This window comes from Rhyacophila brunnea, unplaced genomic scaffold, assembly GCF_057557595.1.
Source record: "Rhyacophila brunnea isolate RB1 unplaced genomic scaffold, BYU_Rbru_1.0 scaffold_17, whole genome shotgun sequence".
Lineage (NCBI taxonomy): Eukaryota > Metazoa > Arthropoda > Insecta > Trichoptera > Rhyacophilidae > Rhyacophila > Rhyacophila brunnea.
In genome coordinates this window covers 11,327,766-11,355,568 of record NW_028232827.1, presented here as the reverse complement: position 1 = coordinate 11,355,568, position 27,803 = coordinate 11,327,766, and the positions used below count along the sequence as shown (strand labels likewise).

The following is a 27,803-nucleotide window of genomic DNA, read 5'->3' as shown; positions in this document are numbered from 1 at the left end:
TATAAGAAAACCTGGGAATGCTCCGTTTGGAAGATTATTAAATTAATTTACTTGTATATGCCTACGGTATTTATTATAAATGCAGTGTTTCTCTATATTCATTTTATTGCTTACTATATTATTTCTATTGACATTTTCAACAAATTCGTCTGGTAGCACCATAGACTAATATACTTGGCAACACTCTTATTTATAGATGTCAAACTGAAAAATCAAATTTCGATCGTTATTTTGTGTAAATCTACTGTATTTATTTTTGTAATAATCATACATCGCTTACAAGATTATATTGAAACTAGAATTTCTAAATTAGATGCCAAAAAAACGTAGAGCTACCAGTTCATCTAACAACAATTTCCGTGAAATACCATCGCCAGAGAACAATATGAAAGATGGTAAGGCTACGTACATACATTAATTTCTGTTATTAGATACTTATTTATGATTTAACACAGAGTAGTTATTCGTATGTTAATCTGTTAAAGTGCTACATATATGATTGTGCTGTTTTCATAGACTGTGAAGTTGTTTTCATTTTAGTGAATCATTTCTATAGTATTTTTTTTTAGTGAGTTCATTAATCTTACCTGACTCAAAAATGTCAGCTCCTTATTGCTCCACGGAAACAGGTAATGATCTTTTTTAAACTTTGGTAATTCTATAGTACTCCATATTGTTTCGTTATCGTTTTTGTGATTGAGGTCTTTTGAGACCAAAAACCAAACCAAAACCCAACACAACCTACCGTAACCCAAAAATAAGTAGGTTGTGTTTGGTTTTAGGTAGTTTTTCAGTAGGTTGTTGGGTTTTGGTTTGGTTTTTCAGTAGATTGTGGTCTCAAAACACCCCACAATGATGATATGGAGTTCCATAGAATTACCAAAACTTGGATTAACACTGGAAACAATTGAGTTTCATCGATAAAATTGTTTCGTTAATGTGATCTGAATATATCGTCATCAGCCTGAATCTATCCACTGCTGGATGAAGGCCTCTCCAAGCTGATTCCACTTCTCTCGGTCCTGTGCACTACATTGCCACATACTTACTCAGACCTTGACCATTTCATCGATCCAGCAGCCTCAAGTCTACCTTGCAGACGTTTTGTACCTCTTGGGTACTGGATCACCAGATTTGTCCAGCGATTGTCGCTTCTTCAAGCTATGTTCCAGCCCATTTTCATTTGATGTTTTTAGCGAACTGTATTACATCGCACCCTTCTATTTCCTTCCCCAATCATTCCGCTTTTTGTCCTTTCACCTTATGCCCAGCATGCACCCCTCCATAGCACTCTGTGCTACTCTAAGTTTCTGGATTTCTCTTTTACTTAGGGTACATGTTTCACACTCATATGTGATTACGGGAACCACACACTGGTTGAAAACTTTACGCTTTAGGCACAGTGGGAGGTTACTTTTGAAGACCTTATTCAGGCGGCCAAAAGCACTCCAGCCGAGCTTTACTCTGCAAACAATTTCATCAAATATACATCCATCTATAGACACTTGTCCCAGATAGATGTAGTTTTTCACCTGTTCGAGCTGAATGCCATTGATGAGGATCTCTTTTTGGCCCGCAAAGCAGTTGAACATGACTTTCGTCTTTGTTACATTTATTGTCAACGCTACTTTGTTGCTCACTTCAGTGAGTTCCTGTATTCTGCTTTGGAGGTCTTCTGAGTCTTGCGAGAAAATTTTTCATCGACAAAGCGCAGATGACTCAGGTATTCTCCATTTATGGGGATCCCTTTGTCATTCCAGTCAAGTTGCTGAGTAAGTGTTCAAGGGTAGCTGTAAATAGTTTAGGTAAGATTGTATCACTTTGTCGGACTCCTTTGCTGATAGGAAATCTGCGCGATGGTTTATAGAGATAGACAAATGCTGTTGCGCTACTGTATATAGTGTTGATGAAAATATTTATATTGCGCCCGGGGATTCCTTGTTTTCTGAGTGCATCAAGTATTGAAAATTTCTTTATGTAATCCAGGGGTGGGCAAACTTTTTGGATGGAGGGCCAAATTCAAGAATTCAAAATGAGCGGCGGGCCGCAAGTAAAAGACTATTTTTAGATATATACTATTTATTATCACGAAAAATAAACATTTCAAAAAAAATAATGAGAATAATGAAACTGTTGTAGATTTTTTTTAAATTCAGGTGTTAATTTTGTAGTTAATATTCTCAAAACTGCTTGTAAATGGGCATCGAAGATATTTGATCGTAAAGAATTTTTATTGATGTTCATGATCGAAAATGTTTGCTCACATATATAGGTTGACCCAAAAATAACGAACATTTTTCTTGCATAATCTTTAAGTTGGTCGAATTTGTCTGAATTAAGGGCATTGTAAAATTTGGAGATTTCTTCACGACGATGCAATTCTCTTAAATCAGTGTCACACTGCAGATCAATAATCTGGATCGCGTACTATTGCTAAAGTTGTCTCAATTTTTCGGAAGTCACCAAATCTTTGTGAAAAATCGTCATTCAGAGCTTTAATAATTTTACCATATTCTTCAAATTTATATTCTGGTATATTCAGCAACTTCAAAGTTGGAAAGTGGTCGATATTGTGGTGGTTATCCGATATTTGTCGAAGGAATAACTTGAGTTTTAATTGAAATCCATTGAAACTTTTTACTTGCAACGCGGAGTTAAAAGTATTTAAATGTGTCAATATTTTTTAAAAAATATATAAAAAAGTTATTCGTAATCAAAAGTACAATTAATGATGGCGGGCCACAAAAAAATACCCGGCGGGCCGCAGTTTGCCCACCCCTGATGTAATCGACCGCCTTCTCATAGTCTATAAACCTCATGTATAGTGGCAGTTTGTATTCCTGGCACCGCTCTATGATTTCTTTGACGACTTGGATGTTATTGTCCATAGTTCTGTATATTCCTCTAAATCCGGCTTGTTTCTCGGTTGGTTCTCGTCTAGTACATTTTTCAGACAGTTTGAGAGAATTTTTGTGAATGTCTTGTAGAGCATAGTTTCTTAACCGGTGGTCCAATTTCCAGGAAAAATTTCTGCAGTTCAAAAATAGTTACCTAGAGACCCAACATTTGAAGTGGGGTTGTATTAAATTTCGACAATTGTTTCAAAAATCGTGTAAATATAAATATTTATTATTTTATTCCAATGTTAATGGTCCGCAAAACATTTTTTTGATTTTTATGTGGTCTGCGGATGTAAATGGTTAAGAAACATTGTTGTAGAGGATAGGGAGCAGACTTATTGGATGATAATTTGCTAGGTATTCTCTGTCTCCTCCGGGGTTTTCCAGCTTTTCATGTACAGTGGTACCCCGATCTACCGTTCTCGCATAAATTGTGTTCCCGCATGGATTGTTCATTTTTTAAAGTCCCGGCAAACACCCATAAGAACAATGTTAAATAATCCCGCATTAACCGTTCCCCGATTTATCGTTTTCCTCGATCTATCATCTAAATATTATGGTCCCGTCACAAATATTATCCCGTTTGACCGTTTTTATTGAATATTTTTCATTTCGCTTTCGTCGAATTGCTTATGATACATACAGACCTTTCAGTCGTGTCGCTTTGTTTGCACAGGTCAATCGGCGCTCAGGCTTACCTTGCATTTACTTGCTCTTATCACAACTAAAATACCCCCCATGAAGAAAACTAGAACTTTAGCTGAGAAACTGAAAATAATTCAAGATGTCGAAAAAAATCCAGGAGAAAAACGAGTTTTTTTTTTTTTAAATAAATTATATATCCCGCATTTATCGTTTTATTTTTAGGGTCCCTTGAAAACCATAATCGGGGTTTCACTGTAATTTAAAGCACAGTTTGCTTCCCAGAATGTAATTTCGGGAACATGGTCTTCATCATTTGAACATACTTATGTCAAATCATGTCAGAACATTAACTTTATTAATGTAACAAAAACAAATCTCTAAAATCATCCACTTATCTAATACATCAGTTTGATATCTTAAAACTCGAGCTTTACCGTAGGAGATTTTGTGTGCAACCAGCCGAATTTAAAAAACTAAATGACTATTTTTGTTCTAAAACAGAGCACATGGACATCCATGAGACAGGCAATCTACCGTTGGGAAAAGCTATCTCTACGATTACTAAACGAAACCGACTCCCTAATGGCGCTATTCTTTTATAGATATTTTATTTTTAGATGAGATCATCAGACTCGCTCGAAGCAGACTAAAGGGTGCACTATTGGATGCCTTGGACCCCAACTCAAATGATTCACAAACCAACAGTACATCAATCAAGATTGAAAAGTATGTAAATTTTTATATACATCTTTCTTCTAGTCCTGTAAAATCTCACAAAAATGTATTGGCGTGTTGGACCTCCAAGGTAGGGAGCTGAAATTTAGCAAGAGTGTAACCTCCTTATTGACCAAAAAAAAGGTTCCCAGTGACGTGAGTGATGCGGGGCCTTTTATGGGGTGATCCATGTCCTTATTTTGATCTTGATTATGAAATCTTACTTAACTCAGCCTGTAATAACATTATAATAACAATCGATATATGAGGCGTCTAATTCCAAAAAGCGATAAGTCCACATTTGGTCATAATCGAAAAAAAAATACGCACATATTCTTTGTATAATTTTTAAGTCTCGGTTTATTACAAAAAGCGTCAAGTCCGTGTTTCATATTATTTAAAGCTTGGTTGATTTCGCGGGTGTTTAAGTCAACCAATAAGAGAACGTTCAATATTGAAAAGGGTGTCTCCCATGCTGTAGCATCTGGTAAACTCATGACACTGCCACGGAAATATGTGCCTTATGCGGAGTAAATTAAAAAGTGAGCTACAAATAGCGCTACGTTCAATTTTATTTTGCCTACATTTATTACATTTAAGAGTTTATCGGCTGAAACAAATGCCATTTGGTTCTAATTTCGACATAGAATACAACGAAAAAAATAAGCTCACGTTAAAACAAATAATTGAAGCTTGAAACATAAAAACGTTGTTTTCCGAAAATATTGAATTGTGGACTTGTCGCTTTTTGTAATTAGACGCCTCATATCAAATTAAACCTAAAAAAAATAAGTACATTGAATCTTATATAAAAATAATTGATAGATAAGTTAAATATTTACCTAGGTACTTACTTATTTTTCAAAATAAATTGTTTTTCAAAGAAAATATAATTACCACCGCAATTTTAGTAACACAAAAATTAATTTATTTATGTTATTATTTTCATATTGACGGGTATAGTTTAAGAGCGTACTTCAGTAAAACGGCAAATAATTTTCAACAGTAGGTGTGACGAAATTTCTCACTAGTCGCCAATCGGAGACGGACAGTCGAGGTGTCCGCACGTCGATTTGTTTTGTCAAAGATAGCTAAAAAAACTTTGCGTATGTACTTAAAAAAGAAAACATGTCAATGAATATACTATTATTATTAGTAATATAAACATAACATTAAATGGACGCATGTTGGATTTTTATGACAAATTATATTTCATTCGGCACGCGTCATTTGCACAATCCGGGCATCGCCTAGCCACGGTCTTTTTAGACCATGCCTCAACTGATGTATAGCCTTAATCACTAATTCATATCGAAGGTAAGATGCCGAAATTTGGTATGTAATAATATGTAGTTTTATAGTACCTTTATTGTTGAAAATAAGTTGACCCGAGTGGCACGAAATCTATTTAAAGATTTGGTGATTACTTACATAATCTTCTCTGATAATTATCATCCTAGAATCAAAAATTGACGCATATTGTTAATTAAATAAAGAATGATATATTATATAACATTGATATGTATATGGAAAATTTACACATTTTCGAATCTCGTAATATCACATATCTTTATTTTTAGTGGCTTGGAAGAGACTTACAAATGACACATAACAATGTTTTTATAAGTTATCAGTTGTTCTGAATGTGTTTATGGTTGTAACATATGAGTTCATGTGACGTGATAACAAGCTGTTTCCTCTTGCATAGAATGTATTTAGCCATACGGGTGTAATACTTATTCACATCACCAGTAGGAGGGTCCCATAGAAAAAATAAATTTATATTTTAGACAAAAAAATTTAACAACCTACATTTTGTAACTTAATTTTTTAAATGACCATTATTTTTAATGGATGCAATCAATATCCTCTGAGTAGGTACTCATTGATTTTTAATGCACTCCTTCATAGGCCAGACACCTATCCAGACTCCAGACTTCCTTCAAATGTCAAAAGGGACTTGAGCAGTGACTTGCTCAGTGAACTGCTGGACTCTCCATACATCAGGCCGGATCGAAGGGGCTCTCACAAGAAGCGTGCACTGTCACCGCACAAAAGCAACTCATACGTCATGAAGCTCTTCGACCGGAGCGTTGACTTGGCCCAGTTCAAAGAAGACACTCCCCTTTATCCCATCTGTAGGGCATGGATGGCGAATCAGCCGAGAATCGTTTTGCGGTAAGATAATATATCGGTTAGCATTTAACATTTTAATGAAGTCAGCTGTAGTACCCTAGCACAGCGTTCGGAAACCCAAATGCATTGGCGTGCCACAAAACAGGTAATTCAAATTACTGGACACTCAACGTGCCACTGAAATAAAACTAGTAAATCTACATATTGTAAGACAATTTTATTTGACTATAATAATACACGTTACCTAAAAATATCATAAAAATTGCAATATTTAAACATTAGTGACTCCCTTGAGGTCCAATTTTGGAAGCTAACACCTCAATATTTAGTTCATAGTTTGAAGTTTTTAACTTGATGCACATTTCCGAATTTTCTTCAGTTAAACGATTTTGATACGGGTTTATAATACATTTCATAACTGAGAACTGATATTGCTCACAGTAGTACGTTGTACCGAAAACACTTATAATAGCGAATGCGACTTTTTTCAATGCAATCTGTCTGGGAGTTCATTCCACGTTTTGGTTATCATGTCAAGATAATTAATTGTCTTCGTTTTTCATAATTTCATCTCTGGCAGTTTTGAAGTTTAATTTCCAAATTTCAGAATTGTTTAATTCGATTAACTCTAAATCAACATACTCAATGTTCAAAAGTGTATCATCACATAATATTACGGTACAGTTTTTAAAGTATCGAAAATTTTGATAAACTCATTTTCGAGGCGTGCCACAAAAAATCCCTTCTCGTGGCAACTAGTAGCATGTGTGGCATAGGTTGCCGGGCGCTGCCCTAGCAGACTCGTACCTAATATAACATTACGACTTAGGGTTACTTTCCACTGGATAGAGTGTCACGAGTGATATTTCAATGTGAAGATCAGTGTATCTAAAACAAAAGAAATAATAACACTTCAATTACAATTTTACAGTTATACATTAATTTATAATTTCAAAATGGGGAGGAGATTATCATCAAGATAAAGTCTCCACAGTCCTGAAGAAAAGATGGCAGTGTCTTGACATGATTATGTTGTACAAGCAAAGCATTTTTATAACCTGCGGAAGATATACAAGTTAAATAAAATCAAATAGTACATTTTGTCCTATTAAATCCCGAACAAAACACTACAAAGGTTCACATGCCTTACGACACGGCATGCTTGTAGCTTTCGGCTTAGGTTTGCCATTGTTGCCATTAGCAGATGATCTATCAAATGCATGATGCTATTTTTGAGGGTCCATAATACGAATACAGAGCAGAATGTAGGATTATGTTTGAGACGGCCAAGATCCACCCCAGACTACACCAAAAATAAAAAAGTAAGAAAAATTATAAGTATTACTATATCTAATTGACATGCAAAAAAAAATTTAAATGCAAACAATATTTCTGCTTACATTTGACATATCACTACTTCTGTCTGATGATTTTTAACTGTTAAATTGGAATGGAACAGTATTCGGTAAAACAATTTTGTTGGTTTTTTAAGTTCAGATTACGTTGAGGTTGTGATAATTCTCTGTTGTAATTTTATTAGGGTGTCAAGGCCATCAAACATAAGTAAAGCGGCAATACTTTAAATATTCAAACTTGGAATGTGTGCCAAAATAATTCCGATGTCGACACAATTGATTTCCGCTTACCAATGACAATGTCTACAAATAGTGTCGCGATGATTGTTGCCATGTTATAAATTTTTCCCGGCGTATTGAAAAGTGCAGTATTCTATATGAATATTAGTTAATTATTTATTGTATTTTCAGTCGAGATTTTATATTATTCCCAGAGGTATAAGAAATATATACCTACATCCATCTAACGTAATAGCGCCTGTACACGTGCATAGATTTACTTGCACCAATAGTGTGTATTTTAAACCATCGCAATAAACTCTTTAAGTACTGACTGTCTCGCCAATCTCATTCTTCAAGAGTAAGCGAGACGCGATGTTGTCATTTTATGGTACTATTTGACAGATCGTGAAAATCGGTTAATCCCAAAATGAGTCACTGCGCGGTGTAGTTTGTTTTTTACCGGCAGGTTCACTACTATCGTTCTACTGCGCAGTCGCACATATCGCATGGTCCAATTGTCGCGTGAAAATTCAGAAGCTTCTGAACTTTTTTGATTCACATTTTGATTTTGTTATGGCCGCGATAATACGTACTGTCAACAGTAAATTCATGCACGTGTTAACGGTATATAATAATACGCGTAGGAAGCATCGATATCCGTCGAATACACATAATCTCATTAATTTACAGGAACGTTTCAAAAAGCCATTTCCAGAATCAAGAGAGAAATGAACCGAGATGGTGAAATGACATCAAATATTATGACTATGGAAAAAATGAAAGAAAAAGAATTGTATTAATTCGGTGGTCTCCAAACTCAATTCATGCGAGCTACTTATGAAATTCCAATTGTCTGGCGGACTACACCTACATTATGTATTTCGGGTTCAGTAAGTGGTCCAGGGGGCCGGGCCATTCAGTTTCAAATTGCAATTCACAAAAAATACATCAGTTGAAAATATTCTATTGAAGCGGACAAAACTAATGCTGATCATTAATGAATTATGTGGAATAAGTACTAAATATTGTGTTTATTGTTCATAAATTTACAGTTAATAACATTAAAGTGAAAAAATACATACATACGTTATTTTTTATTTTTTTTTAACCAACAAGATCATAATAACGTCCATATTTTGGGTCCAAACACACATTGAAAAACAATATGTGAGTCCTTTTTGCCAGACCCGGGCCAGGTCCCACGACATTATAGATTGACACGTTATCCGCTCGGCCAGCCAAAATCCAACCTTTTTGGTGCTATGAGCAACTTTGTACATCTATAATCTGTAGCTATATTAATCAAAATCGAAGGAAATTGCACCACAGGCAAATTTTTTGGAGTAGAGTTGAATTTATGTGAAAAATGAACGAAAATAATATGGCACTTAAGTAACTGAAGATTATCCTTACAAATATGGCTGACTGACATTTGAATACGTGTATTAATTAAGGCGCTAAGTACCAAAAACAAAAAAGCTGACATTTTTATAGAAAAGTGTTCTACATACTAACGCCAATAACTTCAACTATGGTCTAAGTGCCTCAAGCAAGTCAAACAAATACAGCAAAATATTTAAACCTGTCGACGTTGTAAGTCCGTTGGCCTGTATTATTTATAATGGTGTAAATAGCACTACAGTGGTCAACCTCATTCAATATAAAATGGCTGACGATGGTGTGTTGACACTTGCGAGTTCTTAATACCTAAAATCATAGAAGCTGCCGTGATTGCTTCACACTGTAAAACCACATTTTTCAAAAGGTTTGCTTCATGAAATTTTACTGCAATGACTCGGTATTTTGTAACTACAGGCAATACTACTTTTTGGTACTTAGAGCCTTAATTAATACACGTATTCATTTGTTAATCACATATCCTACGCGAGTTACCGAAAACAACCACTGCATTAGACGATGTCGATTATTGTGCCACACAGCAAAAAGTACAGGAATTTTAGAGTATGCGTAAAGAAGTTTCAATGTTAAAAAACTACCTGGGGGGGGGGGGAAATGCATAAATTTTCTGTCTAGTCGGGATACAGAACTGGATATCTTGCAGTTCCCTGTATTTAAATAATAATATTATAACTAAATGGCCCATTATATAAATATTGCTAATTAAAACCTGATTACATTAGGGTATTTTTCTCACGCAATAATGACAATACTGCCAATATTTTTTATACTCAACTGTGGCAACATCAGGTTTTTGCCATGATAAAGAGGTTGCAAACCTTGTTAACATACTGGTAATAAAATTGACATTGTTTTTACTACTTATTTTCAAATAATTTCATTAAAAATTGTAACAACACTATCATTGTTACAGACGATTTGTAAATGTTTATTTTAGGCCTAAAACCCCAGGAGATCATTTAGTGAATAATTCCGAAGGGAATGTGGAATTGCCTCCTCCGGAAGGTCCTCCGGTTAAAAAGATTCCACCTTTATTGCCGGAGCAGATGCAGCGATCGAATCTTGATTATGTAAGTATAAACAAATAATTTTTTTTTGGCCATGTCCGATTCTAACAAGATCATATAGGTCTCCACAGAGTGAAGGTTTGTATTCACACGTTTTTACTAGAAATGGATGTTAGCCACTTGCTCAACCTATTTGGTTCATATCCCGACTCCAAACACAAATTGAAAAACAAAATGTGTATATTTACCAGACCCGGGATTCAAACACCATGAACCCACAACGCGTAAGCCGCTCGGCCATCGCCACCACAAATAATTACTGAACCAGATGCTTTTTATCAATAATGAACTGGCAAGGTGTTGCAATAGCTTATTAAACAATGTGCCAACATATTGTTACACTGAGATTATCATCTATTCTTGTAGTCTATTGGTTCCTCAGGAATCCAACAATATACATGCGGTTCTATTGGCAACAAGTTCACTATAACCTTCTATTTTCACTGCTGAAAACAAAATGGCGGCTAGTGTTCACATTTGAAGTCTGTTGCTTTGTTTACACAATAGCGCCTGTACACGTGCATGGATTTACTTGCACCAATAGTGTGTATTTTAAACTATCGCAAAATAACTGTTTACACGTAAAAGTTCCGACAGTCTCGCCAATCACATTCTTCAAGAGTAAGCGAGACGCGGTGATGTCGTTGCGTGAAAATTCAGAACCTTCTGAACTTTTTTGATTCATGCATGCAATCTTGCATGATAATACATGTTTACATGTGCATTTTCTTGTTATGGCCGCGATAATACGTACTGTCAGCAGTAAATCCATGCACGTGTAAACGGGGTATTACACTGAGGTTATCTATTCTTGCAAGAGTAGTCGATTAATCTCTGGAATCCAACAATATTATATGTGTGGTTGTATTGGCAATAAGTTCATTACAACCTTCTATTGGCAGTGCCGAAAACAAAATGGCGGCTAGTGTTCAGTTTTGTTTGCATAACCTATTTACGCAATTTTTTATTGGTTTATATGATAATTAATCTTAAAAATAATCATCAATACATTGCTATTGCTGCCTACATAAAATTGACAAGGGAGTATCTTTGCATAGGTATTTATAGCTAAACTTTATATTCACGTCTCTGAATAAATATATATAAAATGTAAAAATAAAGTCAAATTTAATGATACACTATTCACTTCTCTGAATTTAAGTATTGAAAGCGTATTTTGGCTATAGAATCATATATGTACGAATTAAATAATCGGGTGAATCTGAAGTTGTAGTGAAATTTAAAGTGTGAAGTTCCCTTCAAATGAACTTGCAATGTGAAGTCACTTGTAGCTAATTTAATCAGTAGATCAGACATCCTTTTTTTTGCTTCAATTTCTTAAATTTTGGCTCCATCTTTGAAAAAAAGTTTTTTATCAACATCTTCGATTTTTGTGGATTTTAGAATAATCTTCCCGTGATCTCAAAAGAAAGTCTGATGGCTGAGCACCTAACTCGGTGGACAGCGGTGCGGAAGCAGTGGCTGGATCAATCCGTCAAGTACGAAGCCAGATACGCCAAATCACAACAGTTACTTAAGGAAATGGACACTAAGTAAGTTTCTGTAACAAAATGAGGTAACATAAATATTACCTGAAGATATTTATAGATTCATGATGAAATTATGTTACTAAAGATTAACGATATGCTAGGATATTTTTTTTATTAACCATTTCAATATTCGTACATTGTCAAGCATACAACAGACATCTTCTAGGCATTTATTTATAGATCATGTCAGTCATGCAATCAAAATATAGCTTATATGTAGCTGTTAAGTATAGTGAAATTTTCAAGGTGTCTTATGAAATGTTAAATATTTTACTGTCATATGAATTGTTAAATATTTTTAAGTACCTCAATCTGTTCAAAAAGTATCCGAACTTTGGCAGGGAAAAATACAACTACGTCTGAAATCGTAATACTACTCTTCAAAATAGTTCCGCCATCGTTGGAAGTATTTCTTAACTACCTCTTTGGGAATGGGACACAGTTAGGCTGTCGTATTATGTATAATGTCTTCTTGTGATTGAAATCGGGGATCCCTTTCAGCGGCAATCTCTGCTTGGATAACAGCCAAAAATCACAAGAAGCTATGTCGGAAGAGTAGGGAGCGTGACGAACCGCAGGAGTGCAGTGTTTGGCCAAGAAAGTCTGAATCGGATGCGGCGAATGAGCTGGTGTGTCGTCATGATGCAGCTGCCCACAGATCCAGCCTCTTGTGCCGCACGGCATGACAAAGGCAACGGAAGACCTCCAGGTAGTATTCTTTGATAATGTTTTGGCCTTGTGGTGCGTACTCATGATGCACCACCCCATGAGAGTCTTAACATCCCCGATTGACATGTGGCCACCTTTGAACCATTCCTTAATTTGTGGGATGCCCATGGCATCATTGCCGAAACCCTGGTGAATCTTCCAATTGGTTTTGCTCCATGTAATATTGCTGCTCGAGTTGTCGTCGTTTCGCTTGAGATAAAAATCTAACAGATACCGAGTACACTCCTTCACTCGCAGGCTGAGCGCCGGCAACTGACACTCTTCGTAAAGAAATTTCTCTATAGAATTTTGTTACTACGCATCCCCCGGTTAGCAGAGTGAGGGTGCGCCTTCATAAAGTAAATGATCTATACTCTCCACCTCCCCAAGATGGGAGCCCTACTATATTTCCGCGGAAAAGGCAAAGATCAGATACATTTTGAACAGCCCTCGTATATTATTGAAGATTGATTTAGTTTGCTGGTTTTTGGAGATTGTAGAGACCTTGGATTGTATTGGGAAAAATTTTACGTGTGTGCTCGAGATATTGAAGAAAACCTTTTAGGAAATAGTGCCTTTATAATTGTGAAACTGAAGCTGATACAAGTATGAGGCTAATGATTAAGTTTAGTCTACATTGAAATCTTGGAAAAATGCCATTCATCACAGGATTATGGAATCAGAAATAATGTGCATACTAATAAAACTACCCATAAACTAGATCATCAATAGAAAGAGTAAAATTTCTAGCATGTTTTCTTATGTTAATATAAATTGACGTCACATCTCATTTAATTTTGTCAAACACCGTGATTAAAAAAATACTAATTCCATAATTGATAATTCTGTCCGGGATTGCAGTCCTGAGAATACTGTATTTGAACCTTAAGACGTACCCATATTCAGAAACACCATGCGTCTTATAATTATTGCAATACGTTTAGTAACAAGGTTAGATTCTTGGGCGATTATTTTTTTTAGATGTATGTTCATACCAATAATAAATATGAGATATGACAATAAACTAAACACTTCACGTCATTGTAAATTAAATAAATTTTAGCATGTGTCTCTTTAGCGTTTCGTTATTTGTTTTATGACATTTTGGCCGAAATCATATTTTGTGTGAACGCTTTTGTATGTATATAATTTTTTTAATTCATTTCTTTTTGTTTTTTTACAGTTCCTGATAATTACGCAAAGGACCGATATATGTTAATATTTTTTAAACCTTTTTTTTATATTTTTTCTGCAGCAATTTGCTAAATAAATTTTCTTTTGAGCAATATTATTTTTGTTAATTTTTATTGATTTAGAAGGTGCAATTAACATTAGATAGATTTAAACTGTTCTCATATTATAATATTATGTACCAGTGGCATGCGGTTAATAGATGCTGTGGATGCCAGTGGCGAAGGTTGCAGATAGACTTATGATCCAACATAAATAGTGCACACTATACTTTGTCAGTCAAATGTATTTCTTTAATTAAACTAAGACTACAAATTTTTTATGTTAGTTTTTAAAAATCAATAAAATGCTGCATAAACCAACCATAATAGTTTTGGTATGGTATGGGCGATCCGACAAAATAGTGCACACATTTACATATACTCATATTTTTTTTCGTTGAATTAAGAATACGTAATATTACAGATTGTGTTTGTTAGTTTTTTTAAATTCATAAGCCCTGCCTAAACCAAACCATAATTGATAAAAAATATTCTTCCATCTATAAAATATCCAAAATTATGTGTGATTTAATGTCATCATTTTAGATATTTTATAGATAAATGAATGTTTTTTACTATGGCATGGTTTAATTGAATTTTAAAAACCAACGACCACTAGTAGTTTTAGTTCACTCAAAACAAATACGTTTAAATGACAAAGTTTAGTGTGCACTATTTATGTTGGATCCCACCTCCACCCTTCGCCACTGGTAGATGCAGAGCATATTTATTGTGCGATTGGATGATAACGTTTATTCGTATAATGGTTATGTTATTAATATTGGATACCCAAGGTATATGGAATGAATGTTTACATCTGTAATATACTACTATGTCTGATCCTAATAAGATCATATGGGCCTCCAAAGAATGGAGGTTTGTATTAACCGATTTTTGTTTTTACGGAAAATGGACCTGGGACCCATGACATTATGGGCTGACACTTAAGCCAATCGGCCATCGTGGGCACAATAAAATAACTTTAAATAAGAATAATATTGCGTTTACATGTGCATGGATTTACTTTTGACAGTACGTATTATCACGGCCATAACAAGAAATGCACGTGTATACACGTATCATCGTGAATGTTGCAAGATTGCATGCATGGATGAAAAAGGTTAAGAATTTTCTGAATATTCACACGATAGTTGGAACTTGCATGGCGTATGTGCAGTAGAACGATATTGGCAAACGTGCCGGTAAACATAACCTACCGCGCAGAGAATTTCTGACATTTACCAATTTTCACAACCAGTGAAATTGCATTATACAATGACAACAACGCGTCTCGCTTACGCTTGAAGAATGAGATTGGTGAGACAGTCAGCACTTTTATGTGTAAACAGTTATTATTATGTACGATAGTTTAATCTACACTCTATTAGTGCCAGTAAATCCGTGCACGTGTACAGGCACCACAATATTCAGACCAATGCGAAATATGTGATGCAGCTATTTTCACATTCAAATTCCTGCGCAGTATTGGGGTTCCGAGTGACATAGATGTGCAGTAAATGGAGTATCCTACCGTATTCATTCCATATACCTTGTGGGTACCTATATATTTTTAGAATATCGCAAAGCTACCCGAAACACCACATACCACAGCACCTCATTGTTTAAATACTTTTAAATACTTGCAACTTAGTTAGGAATTGAGAGACTTACAATTTTCTAATAAAAATATGTATTTCCTGCACTAGGATGATGCATAGAGGCAGCGATTCTCAATATCGCTTCCAATGAGGTTGGTTTGTCATATTAGAAAGATTTACGGATATTGTCCACTAGATGCTGTTATTTTTGTGCTGTTTGGACAGTGGATATTATTTTTAATCTTGTCGCTATGTTTAATATTGTATTAGTGATTTTTTTGTAATTGTTTTCAACAAAGTGTATTGATTCTAATTGTGAGTGTATAATAGGTTGAATATTATACTGATAAAGTACTTTTTTCTCAAGTAATTATTATATATGATTTACTATATTATTTTATTCTGCAGCGAATCCAAACTATTATAAAAAAAAGTCAAATAGCCATAATGCTAATGCAATCATAATGCATGATTTTTATTGAAGAAAAAATTCTTTGCTTAGATATTCAATTCAGAGGGAAAAAAATACATTGAACATGTAAAATCTATGCCTCGTTTCAATATTTCAAATCTTATATGAAAGTATGAAGTTGGTATATACAGTAGAACTTCGTTAATAAGAACACGGATAATTCGAAATTTTCGTGAAAAATAAGTCCCTTGAACATTATTTTCATATAAAACTATACCTTTAATTCGAATTTCGTAATTCGAAATTATTTCAGAGTCCTGGCATATAAAAATATTCAATAAATCGTAATAAAGTACACTATTTCATGAGCCAGACATTGAAAATTGTGACAGACTTTTCTTAAAATATCATAAATTACTTATTTTAAGAAGGTAATAAAAATAATCCTGACATTTTATGACCCATTAACACACACGGAACCGGAAATTTGGTAGGCACATCTATGATCGTGAACGATATTGATGAAAATCAAAAAAAAAATTAATATTTTTCTCCCATACATTTCATAATTCGATTTTTTTTTCGATTTTTGGTCCTGTGAAATTTGTATTAACGAGGTTTTACTGTAGGTATGTATTTTGAACAGCAAGCAAGCAAAAGTCAACACATGCCACTGTTACATACCTATCGATATTTTTTTTAACTGTGTTCAATATTTGCAAGAAAAATCCATTTAAATCAATTTAGTATAATGTCCTAATAATATGTAGCTCTGAATTTAATCACCATTTATTTAGGCACTGTAAATTGTCTATTGGTTTGAGTTTGTTAAATCTTATAAGCATGAAGATGCAGATCTTTCATGAGAATTCGCTGCTCAGTGCTTCTCGGAATGTCCAATTGTTTTGAATGATGGCAAATCGATGTTCTTGGACTATCAGCAACACTTTCCCCATATTTGTAATGACTTCTCACAATAACAATGCGTTGTTCGTTCGTGTAGCGTATCATGGCTACTAATCGCAACAATGATAGAAGATAGAGACGTGAAATTATCAGTGCTGTTAACTTAATGAAACAAAAATGGCGTACAATTTAAATCCAGTGTTTTTATTGGGTCATCTTTATATTATAATGTCACACATTAGAACTTTCCCAAGAATATTAAAGCTTTTATTTTTCTACATTTTGAAATCGCATCAGAATCATCTTAGGCTCCGCAACCCAGTGTGGTTCCAGCTTCCTCAAGTAGAAGATCCAAGTTCAGCAGTATCTGAGCAATGATCCTGAACACCTGGCAAACACCTGCTTACACGTGTCCTGTCCACCAAAGTTGTCAATCGAGATATGGCATATAATGCTCATTCTTCATGCTTGCACTAAATATGCCACACTCCTTCAATCTAAGTCTGACCTTTCTCTTGAAAACAACTAACGCATTCTCATTCGCTCTCGTGACAGTATGAAAGAACTGGCTTTCTTTGATTTATTACAATTTGAGCCAGCAAGTAGACCAAACAGCCTAATACCTATCTATATTAAACCTTGGTAATTACAAACACATGTTATTAAGACTTTGATATTCTAATATGACGCAGTCCACCAAATCGTACTAGACCCTTCAACCATTGACTTCTAAAATGACACCGGAATCCGGTTGGTTTGAAGAAAAGGTAGTCCAGGTTGAGACTCTTTGAGGCGTCCGTAGCATGTGGCCGAACCATGTCCAATATCACTTCTTCACTGTTGAAGTGACAAGAGTCTACAAAACTACATGATCCACCTTCTAATCTCATTGTTACTCTTACTTATACCACCATTCGAAGCTCAGTATACAGTTGCCATGAGCAACGTTTCATGACTCACTACCATAAAATAGCACTGCCAGAATGCTAGCATCAAACAGATGGTAATTGGTTTTAACCAAGTACTCAAATCTCGGACATTCTACATCAAGATGAATGTTGCTCCAGCCATTTCCATTCAATTAGCAAGCTTCCTTTGCGAAGCACTATGTTCCATGATGTCACCCCTGGGGATTTAAAACTGTTGACACTCTCGATGTTCTGCCCATCGCTAATCAGGGGGGAATCTGGATCAGGACAGGTGGTGTTGCATAAAACTTTTACAACAAAACTAGGAACATCGATTGGGAAAAGTGCTATTGCACAAAATATTAGTTTTTTCGGCATTAATGTGTCATTGCCCACCCTAACCTAACCTCTAATTAAAAATTGTAATTTACTTTATATAATTGCTTTGCACCAAGAATTGGTACGTGTACAACATTAAATTAATCATTAGTATTGTCGAATCAGATTTATGTAAACTATATTTTTTTTAATCATAAATTGAATTGAATTTTTTTTCTCATTTTCCATTTGAAATTATTTTGTATTACGAAATTGTCCGCCATCGTGTAAATAGAGGGTGATTTTAAAATCCAAAGGTTTATAGAATACTATGATACATATTATATATCTGTGGTCTTCGGTCAATTTGTCGGTTTTACTATGTTTTGTGAGCTCTTTCGTGTTTTCCATCCAGACTATTGATATAATTGATATTTAATGTCAGTTTTATAAAATTTACAGTCAGTAAATCTTTTCTTGGTTTATAATAAAAAAAAGTCATTGCGGCATCTATCCTAAATGAACCAAACACCACAGATATATTAGCTTTAGTGTGACAATATGCAAAAATTAATGTTTGATTAAAAAATACTTTCTGTAAATATTTGCCATCTTGTAAGGAATGTATAAAAAAAAAGACAGTTAAACCAAACATTACATTAATATTTATTTTTACATATTATGTACCCCATAACAGTGTACATTCTAGCAAAATGGCATGATATCTGTAATATTATTCACTAGGCAATGTTAAAAATACATGCAGAATGTCAGATAGGACATATTGTCAGAATGCCCGTTCATGAATGTTCAAAATACATACCTACAATGTAAATTTCAAAATATATTGTGTTTCTAAAATTAATTTTTTTCTTTTCTTGTTTGGCTGTTCCGTTTTCCTTTTCAGGTCGGCTGAATTATTATTAGGGCAGTCGACTTTCTTGTGGCCTAATTTTTTACACTGGAAACAAACCTAAAAACAAGATAAAGAATTAGACATATATAATAGGTTTTAAATGACACAAGATTTTTATGGGTTTGATCTCCAGATAAAATAACTGTTTGTTGATCGTAGGGAATACGTTTTAGACACTGTCTCGATAAGCAAAATTCCACAATGAACGAGAGATTTAAAAAATAGATGAAAACACATTATTAATAAACTAAATAACAATATAAAAGTAAAATAGCTTTACAATAAACTGATAAAACAACATTCATTTTGTTAATTAGTTTACCCTGTTTGGTTTGTCTGCAACATATCGGCTTGCTTTTGTTTCACTCGCGCTCGTGTATCATTATTATAGTATCCAGCCAGGAGCCAGCTGGATTGATGTGTCAATCAAGTTTAGCAAAAAGTAAATAGAGAAACCATCCAGCAGTAAATCAAGAGATAACTGTTACCTACATGTAGTTGACTCATTTACCTGATCCTTCAAGACGATTCCACACATGTGCTGCACCAAACAGCATCTATTGCATTTGGTGCAATGTTCCCAGGACGGCTTCACACACCTTTCGCAGACGTCGCAGTGCTTGTATGTCTTCCCGTCTTTGCTGCAGCAGCTGACACACTTGGGGCAGTGCTTGTTCCATTTTCCAATCCACTTCATGCAAATCTTGCAGTATTTATACCCATCTTCAACAGGCAGGCGAATTTTACTCAATGGAATATTTGTAAATATTCGCACTGGCGATCCTGTCTTCTCACTGTTTTTATTGCTGTAGTCCAAATGATTTTTATATGTTACCTGAAAATACAAAAAAATCATCAAGATATGCTATGTCTAAATTCCCAGTAATACTTCCCCATTAACAAAAATACAATGTGAAATCGATTTTCCTAATATTCATCATTATTATCATCAGTTGCTTGATGTCATGATATCAACAACACAGGGCGAGTTCTAATCTGGGGTTGAATATTATCTTCGAAAGTGGCCTTCCATTGTGTTCAACCAATGGTCACGTATGCATGTGAAAAATATAGCCTTAATGTAAGAGATGTCCAAAAATTACGAGTAGCGCAACGCAGAAAGACCACAAATGTGAAACCAATGGATAAGAAGACAGACAAAAGTACGCGATGTTATAGAGGGTAATGTAAGGTAAGATATGTAAACTGTACGTATTACATTTCATCGTAGCACAATTTGCCATGAGCTTTCCTATCGGAAAGAGATGACCATATACTATATAGTCATCTATATATAGCACCAAGATGAAAGAATTACGCGTTCGTGGAGCGTGGAGGATTGGAACAATAATGTTCCAATTTTATTAGATTCTAGCCTAACAAATAATCCAGTATATTGGCCATTTTCAAAATTTGTTTTGGCTGCCTGTAAGTAAACCGACAAGAACCGTGTTTTATTTAGACGTGAATTTTATCTCACTACTATATGACCCAAAGAGGTTGGATGGTCTTTAATATACTTACTACCATATATTTCCGATACAACATTTCACGGTGAACTGCATACGTACAATTTCCAGACACTGTTATAGAGGTCAGCAAGCAGATGTAATGGTAATGGGCTGGATATGTCGCTGAGCAAGCGAACAAATTCCGTAATACAGTGTTACTCAAGGAGCACTAAACGACTACAGGGATGCCCTAAAACTCGCGTCGAATCGACAAACTCGTAAAGTTCGGTGAATGTATGTGTCAGTGAAAAAAATCCACTTTTTGACAATGTGAGAAAATGTGATATTTTCATTGCTCCAGCAAGATATCATCTACCTATGCGATGAAGAGATTGGTTTGACGCTGTTTGAAAATAAATCTGCGTGGATTTATCCACTATTAAAGATTATGTAGTCCCATACATATTTAGTAGGTTTTTTAAATGATTTTATTTTGAATTTGGTGACTTCTGAAAATCATATAATGTCGAGCACTCTCAAAAGAGTGATCTAACATTGCGAGAATTTTTTATTTAGTTGGAGTTAACCACTTTGAAAATTATCTCCTGATATATGCATTAAACTCCAGCGTTGCGAACAAACTCAGTGGAAAAATCATAATATAGATTATTATAGGAGGAAATATAATATGAAAGATTCAAATTGGTGGTAAATAATCTAAAACTCACTTGATAATCACACATGATCAACTCGGACATATGATTCTTCATCTGTGGTTCCATAAAGTATGGATAGATCATCATAGTTGGTAACACTGCTTGATTGTTATCTTTTAATTTGTTGACCCGGTGGTGTGTCTTTGTGATTTCATTCAACGTATGCCCGAGAGGCTCAATTCTTCCACCAAACGGTGGGTCCATTATGATGCAAACTCCTTTGCCACTAAAATTAAAAAACCATTATATAACTCGATGTCTTTTATGCTCAAATTACATCGGCAATTGCATCCACAATTGCAGAATTTATGGTTTTCTGTGATGGTGAGTAAATTGGAACCAATCCTATTTCCGTCTGCTACGATTCAAGCGAAGATAGCTGATATATATTGTTGAATGGCTTTTAAATATTTTTGGGTTATATTAGCTAATTAGGTATGTATCTATAAGTTATATAATGACGTTACATTTATTTTTAGGTTATGGGGATATAATTTTTGAGATGATGTTATGAATTAATTCGCATTTAAAATCTCTCGGGAATAGGATTAAATAAAATAAATTATGTGTATCAGTCGATCCGATTAAGAATAGTTTGTCAAAAATGCATTTTAATTTTAAAATCTATTTATATGAATGATATTAAATATCGCGATCAAGTGTGGCAAACATGTGAATGTTTTTTTCCAAGCAAGTGCGTGGTAAAATAAAGTCGCATGTCGAGTCGAAAACCTATTGGGAAACAATCAACAATCACCGTATCCGAATGGAAATTTCACATATTCCATTCTTCGGTATTCAAAAAAAGAACGATCAGGGAATGGATTTTTTTTGAACTTATCGGACATGACAAATAAGGCACACCATCGCTCGCAAAAACGGAAAAAGCCATAGGATAATAATAGTATTAGATAATGACAACATCGAAGTTGCAGAACTATAAGGCGATAACCAAAGATGTTGAAACTTCTTTCAGATGGAGGACTATACCTAAATTAACGTAATGTTTAAAATTTAAATCAACCTGTTTTGTGCGATAAATTTCTCAAATGTTGTCTCCCCTTCCTTGGCATTGAAAAAATGATTATTGAACATGTTGTAGTGGCAAAACTGGGTACTTGTATGAAAAGCGTGCCTTCGACTGTCGATATCAAGAAGTAATGATGACATGCCCTTCTTCAGATAGTCTTGCTGGATGCACTCGTGTACGCTAGGTACTCCGATGCAGAGTACAGCCCTGAAATGAAAGAAGATGTCATTAAGCTCATCGTAGCATTGTAACTCACATTTATGAATACAAGAGACATGGAGTGTGTAGCGTCCTGGCTTAAGTTAATCCATTGCAGGTCTCTGCAGAAGGCCATGTCCAGAAACTTGTACGTATGCAGTTCGCCGTATCACATTTGTATCTGAAATATATGGCCGTATATTAATGACGCTGTTGCTGTTGTTGTGCCCTCATTAGTCGGCCAGTCGATATAATTAGCATGTTAATTAAATAGTAATTTCCACGGTGAAAGGGTTAAGGACCGTCCAACCTCTATATCGCAGTGCCACGACAGCGGCCATGACACTTCAACTTCAACTTTTCGCACTCTATAAAACTTTGATAGATAGATTTTTGAAGCGTTGAAGTGGGGCTTGGCAGAAATAAGGTTGGGAAACACTGTAAACAAAACAAAGTGTAAACTTTACAGTGAAGGAGGAAGCTAACCGCAAACAAATTTAAAAAATAGCCGATATGTTACGTTAGGTTAGGTTTTCATTCTTGAATTCATGAATTTTGCCAAAATCAGCTATGAAAATTGGAAACTACTGTATACAGTCATCTTTTTCCGATAAAAAAGCCCACGGCGAACTGTGCTATGGTGAAATGTTTAACGTACAATTTACATGTAACCGCAGAAGGAACACGGAGATTATACAGTCATACAACATTGTCCTGCGATGAACATGTTCATAAATAATTAACATCATTATACAATCAACCCAAATGATCAGATATCAAGTGTGCACCCACCAAAACAAAATCCCACAAGTGTCACAATTATATTGTTATCATGAGACTTAATTTTAACCAAATTTTACTGCAGGTGATTAATGAATTATAAAATAATTGGCGCGCATCAAAAGAACTAAGTAATATAGATTAATTTTTTTATACAAAATTATACGTATTGACACTGTCAAAAGATGTCATCCCTTAGGGATCTGTTTCCCAAAGAACCTGGATGGAATCCTGAATCAATACCGGGCTATCGTATAGCAAATATAATCAAAATTTTCAGCAAAAATTAGTAAAAATACAAGTTTTAAGTACAGTACACTCTCAGTAATCCGCTGTTATTTTTACTAGGTGAAAGCACAAAATCAAGCTCTATAATTCGCCGGTATTCGATTGTCAAATTCAGTAGTCCACCGCGTACAAGTATACAACGCAGATGAGACGGGTTTTTTTTGGAAACTTCTCCTTCGTAAAACGTACGTTCATCGCGAAGAAAGTAATGTAGCAGGGAGGAAAGTGCCCAAGGACCACATCACAATTATGCTGTGCTCCAATGCAACCGGGACACACAAAATGATGCTTTTGGTCATAGGGAAAGCCAGGAATCCTAAGCCATTCAAGAATATCTGCCTCACTGAACAACCGGTTATATCAAGTGATTTACTGTTTAATATTTAGTAAATAAAGTTGGTTTATAAATATGTATAATTTAGTCAATACTGATTTTGATTATAAATAAAACTGTAATTATCTAGTACAAATTTCTCAAAAAAAAAAAAACTATTTTTACGGAATACCAGTTTTAATTTTTACCATATTTTGTATGTATGCACTTTAATCCGCCGCTTTCACTAATTGGACATTTGTTTGGTTTTTGGGGTGGCAGATTACTAAGAGAGTAGGTACTGTATATAATTTTTATGTTAAAATTGTAATTTTTCACATGTTTATTGTAAATTAGTGTAAGATCCATTGATTTAGGATTTCTGTGAATTAGTAGATTTTATTAAATTCAATGTAAATATTATAATAGCATTTGGGCCGGAGACTAATAATAATTCATTGAGTTATTAAAATCAATTGTAAGTTTGGAGTCGCATTTACCTGATAGTAAAACATTTAAGCGATAATTAAGGCTCAGGTAAGAAATTGCGAGCCAGCAACAGAAGAGAGTAGTGGTTGGGCTTTTGGGGGTAGATGAGGTGGAGGAGATAAAGTCATTGTTGCTTGGATGTTTTGACGAGAGTTTATTGATCGATACAAGAATACGATAATAAATAAGGAGGCAGCATGAGATTATAATCGCGGATACGGAGATACTGGTGTGATCAAGAGATTAATTATGTTAATGAACTGAGAGACTTGATTCGAGTGGAATGACGGTTGACTATGCTGAGTGAAAGACTCGTGACGATAGTAGTGCGTCGGGTGACAGACTCGATGAGTGAGTGAGGATTCATGGATAGTCCTTCCAATTATTTATACAAATGCAGTCCATATATTACAAGAGATATTGTCGCAATTAACAAATCATAATAGACCCTACGGATCTAGTTATGATTGAGTAAATGCTGACAATTATTATCGCTCTATTGTTTTCTTTTGACAACAAAACATACATATTAAAGTGTGTCACTCATTTAATGCTGAGTGGTATGATGGCTACAGAACCCTTTACCTGACCCGGTCTTTTGATTTTTATTTTACATCATTTTTATAATAATTATGGGACTAGGTCATCTTGTACACGGAGGTCATGCTGTCCGTCATTATAATATGAAATAAATAAACAATACTGTATTGTCCAACTTGACTACCTGAAATAAACATTGCTGTTTTTTAACAAAATGAGCATGTTCTTGTGACCTCCCGAACCGCCTTGGACCACAGGCTATCTGCCATCATATAAATGGCTCTAGTAATGTTTCATTAGAAATTAAATATACGAACCTTAAACCATTTTGTAAAAGTGCGTTGACAACTGTGGAAATAGTCTGCTGGGAGAATAGAAACTGTGCTTCTTTCTTATTATTTTGGATCGGCTTCAAGATTTGCGACGGATACGCAATACGATTCAGTGAAATGCCACGCTCAACATCATGCCCAGCATGCAACTTTGTCTCGTCTGGCATTGAAAACAAGGCGACACAAGTATGGCAGTATGACCGACTATCTTCCGGAGAAAGTTTTATCTGAAAACAATAAAATAGACGCTGAAGCCTAATACAAACCCACACAAACAAATGATACAACTATTGTTTGTAAATTTTCCTCACCACAAATGCAGTGTGCACAGACATTTGTTTACAATTCAACCCATGTCCACATCTGTAAACATTGCTATCCAATTAAATGCAGTTTGAACCAGCCACATCATAAGAATTTGGGACCTTTAATCAAAACAACATTCCACAAGAACATGTGGCGCTACTTCAGGTGAAAGACTAATACAATTAATACTAATAAAAAATTAGCAACAGCTATTTTGGCAATATTTGGGTTATCATGACTATTTTTGTCAAATCGAAAATAAGAAATTGTCTTGGTAATAATAATTTAATGGCAACATATTCTGTAGAAACAATAGTCAAATAAATTTATTTAAATATCTACCGTGCAACCTTTTTCAACAAGGTTCGGACCAAAGGACAGATTACAAAGAATTTCAAGCTTACTTTGGTATATGGCTTAATGCTATAAAGCCCGCTCAATGTACTTAAATATTACCAACATTGAATGCGCGTTTCGTTTACGCCACGAATTTTAATTCACATATGACAAAAGTGTAACTATTGAAAATAACATATTGTTTATCATGTGTTGTTACTGAGACAAAGATGTAGCAAAAGGTTTATAATCTTTAGTATAGATTATATCCGTGAATGTCTATAAGTCTAAAAACATCAATTCTCATGGCAGCTACATACAGTATAACCTCGTTTTTACGTGCCCGGAATTCAAGTTTTCTCGGCGTTGCGTGTAATTTTTTGAATTGCGTGTAATTTTTTCAGTCCCGATGTATTTCAGTACATATAATACCCGCATTTATGTTTTTCTTTCCTGCGATTTACGTCGGAAATATTCAAAATATGCGAGTTACGTGCACTTGACAATGATTGGGTCGTGACATTCGAACGGCATAAAGTGTTTGGAGGGAAAACTCCGTGTCTTTAGAACGGCGCACGGTGATTGGTCAGCGAGCGACGCTGTGATTGGCCCGAGTTCGGCGCATAACAAGGTGATTGGTCCATTGGTCGCCATCTTTTCTTTTGGCATCGTGTTTGTGTTTTGTATACACTCCGTCTGTCATTATTCTGTCATCAGTCTTACAAGTTACATGTTCGCGGTTTATTTATTTCATATTGCTTTCGGTTCGATTATTATTCATTTTTATGTCCTCATTCTTTCAAACACATAATGTCTAACCAAAGGAAAGCTTTGTCAGTGCAAGAGAAAAGGAACATTCTCGAAAAATGATGCTGATATTCAAGGTGACACTTGTAAATGTTTATAATATAGTCTTGAAAGAGAATTACATAACAAAAAAACAAAAATGCAACAAACTAATATACATGATTTTTTTAATAAAAACTAAAAAAAATTTCAATAAAAATTTTAATTGAACGTTGTTTTTTAATAAAACGTTATTTTTTTAGAAACATAAAATTTAAATGTTCTTTTTACATTTTCCCTCCAATTAGGCTTTTTTTTCAGTCCCTTAAAAAACGTAAAATAGGGGTTATACTGTATTTGCATGTTTGGCTTTCTGTGGTAATAATTTATGTTTTTGGATGTTTTTAAATTTTAGTAAAATGTTTGTAAATTTTCAACAAAGTCAAATTTCACAGCATACCATACTTACAAATCGGGCGGGCGGAATGAAATAGCTACCCTGAGAATTGACCTTTTTAGAATTATCAACATATTCATGCCATACACGGATATTATGCTACCAGAAGGTCACGCGGATGAAAAACTAGAGAAAGGACTATACACCAGTACAATATGACAGTAAGTATATTTCGAATAGTACGCGAATCAAAATGTACTATAATTATAGTTCGGTTGGCAACACTGCGCTCACTGACAGATGACAGCGGCCGGTGGCGGAGAACCAGTAAAAAGACCCGAGAGCTGAAGTTACAAGCAATTTAAACCTTTTCTAAATCTTCTCCATCGATATGCTGTGGAGACTCTAAATCCTCCAACGTTGTTTGCGCTAGTTTCTTCTTCTTCCGGAGCCAGTCCTCTTCCAGCATGTAAAACGTACAGTTCTTTCGATCTCTGCAAGCTGAGCACGCGTAGAAACGTTTGTTTGATCTCTCAAACAAAAGCGCAGGACCGTGGTGACATGACGGATGATTCGAGAGGTCTTCGAGTATGACATCGACCCCCGAAGATACATTATCGCGATTGCGATTGCGTTTCATGGTTCAAATTATAAAACGATCGAAAAAATCGACTACACTTCACAAATTCTCATTCAAGACCAAATAAATAAAGACTACATTTAACAATTAAAACAGATTTCGACTTGGAAATTTGCACTTTGACTTAAATTATTGGGTTATATTTTGAATATAGAGTTTTTTGACAGCTCTGCTAGCAGTGCACATGGTCGGTTT

General features: G+C 34.8%; 2 protein-coding genes across 3 annotated transcripts; one reads left to right on the top strand and one right to left on the bottom strand.

The window, feature by feature from the left end:
• Positions 1–179: 179 nt before the first annotated feature.
• Positions 180–14,007, top strand: mip40 (Myb-interacting protein 40). 2 transcript variants are annotated; one of them, XR_015070366.1, is made up of 7 exons: positions 180–395; positions 4,163–4,271; positions 6,171–6,437; positions 10,329–10,461; positions 11,863–12,011; positions 12,510–12,717; positions 13,900–14,007. XR_015070366.1 is itself a non-coding variant. In XM_085944445.1 (6 exons), the coding sequence occupies exons 1-6, from the start codon at positions 314–316 to the stop codon at positions 13,904–13,906; spliced, it is 747 nt and encodes a 248-aa protein (XP_085800571.1). In that variant the 5' UTR covers positions 180–313; the 3' UTR covers positions 13,907–14,007. The 2 variants fall into 2 exon arrangements, 1 of the variants encoding a protein (XP_085800571.1); XM_085944445.1 differs by lacking the exon at positions 12,510–12,717.
• Positions 6,593–27,803, bottom strand: LOC147073677 (rRNA N(6)-adenosine-methyltransferase ZCCHC4). The gene is made up of 7 exons (XM_085944441.1): positions 27,336–27,803; positions 25,129–25,370; positions 22,198–22,410; positions 21,186–21,399; positions 19,518–19,841; positions 18,914–19,063; positions 6,593–7,283 (listed from the first exon to the last, which is right to left on the bottom strand). Exons 1-6 carry the CDS (start codon positions 27,606–27,608, stop codon positions 18,914–18,916), a joined length of 1,416 nt encoding a protein of 471 aa, XP_085800567.1. The 5' UTR covers positions 27,609–27,803; the 3' UTR covers positions 6,593–7,283.

What these genes read in the sequence shown, in the direction of transcription:
- mip40 (XM_085944445.1), top strand. Translation starts at nt 314, where the DNA reads ATGCCAAAAAAACGTAGAGCTACCAGTTCATCTAACAACAATTTCCGT. An exon ending in AGAGAACAATATGAAAGATG is followed by an intron (nt 396 to 4,162) that starts GTAAGGCTACGT and finishes TTTTATTTTTAG; the next exon opens with ATGAGATCATCAGACTCGCT. An exon ending in CAGCCGAGAATCGTTTTGCG is followed by an intron (nt 6,438 to 10,328) that starts GTAAGATAATAT and finishes TGTTTATTTTAG; the next exon opens with GCCTAAAACCCCAGGAGATC.
- LOC147073677 (XM_085944441.1), bottom strand. Translation starts at nt 27,608, where the DNA reads ATGAAACGCAATCGCAATCGCGATAATGTATCTTCGGGGGTCGATGTC. An exon ending in ATGGAGAAGATTTAGAAAAG is followed by an intron (nt 25,371 to 27,335) that starts GTTTAAATTGCT and finishes TATTGTTTTCAG; the next exon opens with ATAAAACTTTCTCCGGAAGA. An exon ending in TGATCATGTGTGATTATCAA is followed by an intron (nt 19,842 to 21,185) that starts GTGAGTTTTAGA and finishes TTGTATTTTCAG; the next exon opens with GTAACATATAAAAATCATTT.